We start from the raw sequence: 2,570 nt of genomic DNA, 5'->3' as shown, positions 1-2,570 counted from the left end.
GGTGGTTATTTGGGTTTTATTTGGGGGGGGGGGGGGATGTGCTCTCGTACTTGCTGTGGTTTCAGTCTCTGTTCTTCAAAGCTTCTGACCATCACTGACACCTAATCAACCCACACTGACCAGCACTGACGCCTAATCAACCACACTGACCATCACTGACGCCTAATCAACCACACTGACCATCACTGACGCGTGCTCAACTGTACAGCACCACTCTGAACCATTCTGAACCATTCTGAACCAAACTGAAACAGTCTGAATCATCCTAGTAGAGGTATTCTGAACCATACTGAACTGTACCCTACACAGAGGCCTGTTTGTTGATCCATGATGAACCACTCCGCACTGTGAACCTGATTGGACCGCTCCGTCCATTGTGGACCGCCCTGAGCTCTGGACCGCGTTCTGACCTGACGTGTGTTCAGTACCGGGACCGCTCATGCTAGGCCGCTGCAGCAGATACCCCTGACTGTTTAAATGAACATTCCAAAGAACAAATTTTACGCTGAGTAAGCGTAAACAGCCAGATGATTTTCATGTTTGTTCTCTCTGTGTCGGTAGCCGTCTTGTTTCTTAACATGAGCTAACGTTTGTGGCGGACGGATAAAGGGTTGAATATTGTTGAACGCACGTCTGCTGTTCCTCCTCACAGAGATCCTGATGTACACCAAGACCGAGACCTCCGACCTCAAATGGACCATACACCCCCGTGTCAACCCCCAGGTGAGTCCCAGCCCGCGAGCATCTGTCTACCCCCCCCCCCCCCCCCATCTCTCTCTCTCTCTCTCTGTCTCTGTCTCTGTCTCTGTCTCTGTCTCTCTCTCTCTCTCTCTCGCTCTCTTCCTCTTTCTCTCTCTCTCTTTCCCCCACCCTCTCTCTCTGTCTCTCTCTCTCTCTCTCTCTCTCTCTCTTCCTCTTTCTCTCTCTCTCTTTCCCCGCCCTCTCTCTCTGTCTCTCTCTCTCTTCCTCTTTCTCTCTCTCTCTTCCCCCGCCCTCTCTCTCTGTCTCTCTCTCTCTCTCTCTCTCTCCTCTTTCTCTCTCTCTCTTTCCCCCGCCCTCTCTCTCTGTCTCTCTCTCTCTTCTCTTTCTCTCTCTCTCTCTTTCCCCCGCCCTCTCTCTCTGTCTCTCTCTCTCTCTCTTCCTCTTTCTCTCTCTCTCTTTCCCCGCCCGCTCTCTCTCTCTCTCTCTCTCTCTCTTCCTCTTTCTCTCTCTCTCTTTCCCCCGCCCTCTCTCTCTCTCTCTCTCTCTCTCATCTTCCTCTTTCTCTCTCTCTCTTTCCCCTGCCCTCTCTCTCTGTCTCTCTCTTTCTCTTCCTCTTTCTCTCTCTCTCTTTCCCCCGCCCTCTCTCTCTGTCTCTCTCTCTCTCTCTCTCTTCCTCTCACTCTCTTCCCCCGCCCTCTCTCTCTCTCTGTCTCTCTCTCTCTCTCTCTGTCTCTCTCTCTCTCTCTCTCTTTCCCCCCGCCCTCTCTCGCTCTCTCTCTCTCTGTCTCTGTCTCTCTCTTCCACTTTCTCTCTCTCTTTCCCCCGCCCTCTCTCTCTGTCTCTCTCTCTCTCTCTCTCTCTCTCTCTCTCTCTCTGTCTCTCTCTGTCTCTCTCTCTCTCATCTTTCCCCCCTGCCCTCTCTCTCTCTCTGTCTCTGTCTCTCTCTCTCTCTCTCTCTCAGTCTCTCTCTCTCACTGTCTCTCTGTCCCCCCGTCTCTCTCTCTCTCTGTCTCTGTCTCTCTCTCTCTCTCCTCTCTCTCTCTCTCTCTCTCTCTCTCTCTCTCTCTCTCTCTCTCACTCTCTCTCTGTCTCTGTACCTCTGTCTCTCTCAAATATATACTTTTAATCGTGTTTACATATATACCTAAACACACACATGCAACGTTATATGCGCATACATACACGCATAATATACATGCACACATCTCTCTCTCTCTCTCATCAGTCTCTCTTTCTCTGTCCCAAACCTACACATTATAACTTCTCTCTTCTCTTCCCTTCTTCATTCAGTTCTTTCCCTCCTCTTTGTCTTCACATCCTTACCGTCATGTTCTTTTATCCTCCCCTCCTCTCCCTCTCCTCCTCTCTCCTCTCTCCTCTCCTCTCCTCCTCTCTCCTCCTCTCCCCTCTCCTCTCCTCCTCTCTCCTCCTCTCCCCTCTCCTCTCCTCCCCTCTCCTCCTCTCCCCTCCTCCTCTCTCCTCCTCTCCCCTCTCCTCTCCTCCCCTCTCCTCCCCTCTCCTCCTCTCTCCTCCTCCCCTCCTCCTCCTCTCCCCTCTCCTCTCCTCTCCTCCCCTCCTCCTCCTCTCTCCTCTCCTCTCCTCCCCTCCTCCCCTCCTCCCCTCTCTCCTCCTCTCCTCCATGATGTTTTCTGTGCTGTTCCTGCAGCGTTCAGCTTCTCGCTCAATTCAGCAAATTAAATTCACACAGAAAATGGGTCATGGTTCTTTATGCACTCTTTATATTTCACTTCACTTCACTGGTTTTCAGATCCATTCTCTGAATGAGCTGAATTGAAATAGAACTCAACCCTGCCCTCCCCAAACCCCCCCCCCCCCCCCTCCCCGGAGACTAACTGCCCCTACCTGCT

General features: G+C 52.0%; 1 protein-coding gene across 3 annotated transcripts in view; it reads left to right on the top strand.

The window, feature by feature from the left end:
- LOC133133983 (ephrin type-B receptor 4a-like) overlaps nt 1–2,570 on the top strand; it is a 35,683-nt gene that overhangs the window by 4,724 nt on the left and 28,389 nt on the right. For all 3 annotated transcript variants that reach the window (XR_009709231.1, XM_061250317.1, XM_061250316.1), the window contains exon 2: nt 653–723. Coding sequence is in view for 2 of the 3 variants with exons in the window: in XM_061250317.1 (XP_061106301.1) it covers nt 653–723 (71 nt within the window). In the remaining variant the exon portion in view is untranslated. The remainder of the gene's footprint in view (nt 1–652; nt 724–2,570) is intronic.

Source organism: Conger conger, chromosome 7 (genome assembly GCF_963514075.1).
Source record: "Conger conger chromosome 7, fConCon1.1, whole genome shotgun sequence".
Taxonomy (NCBI): domain Eukaryota; kingdom Metazoa; phylum Chordata; class Actinopteri; order Anguilliformes; family Congridae; genus Conger; species Conger conger.
Note: the sequence above shows the minus strand (reverse complement) of the source record. Positions and strands in the feature narration are given on the sequence as shown.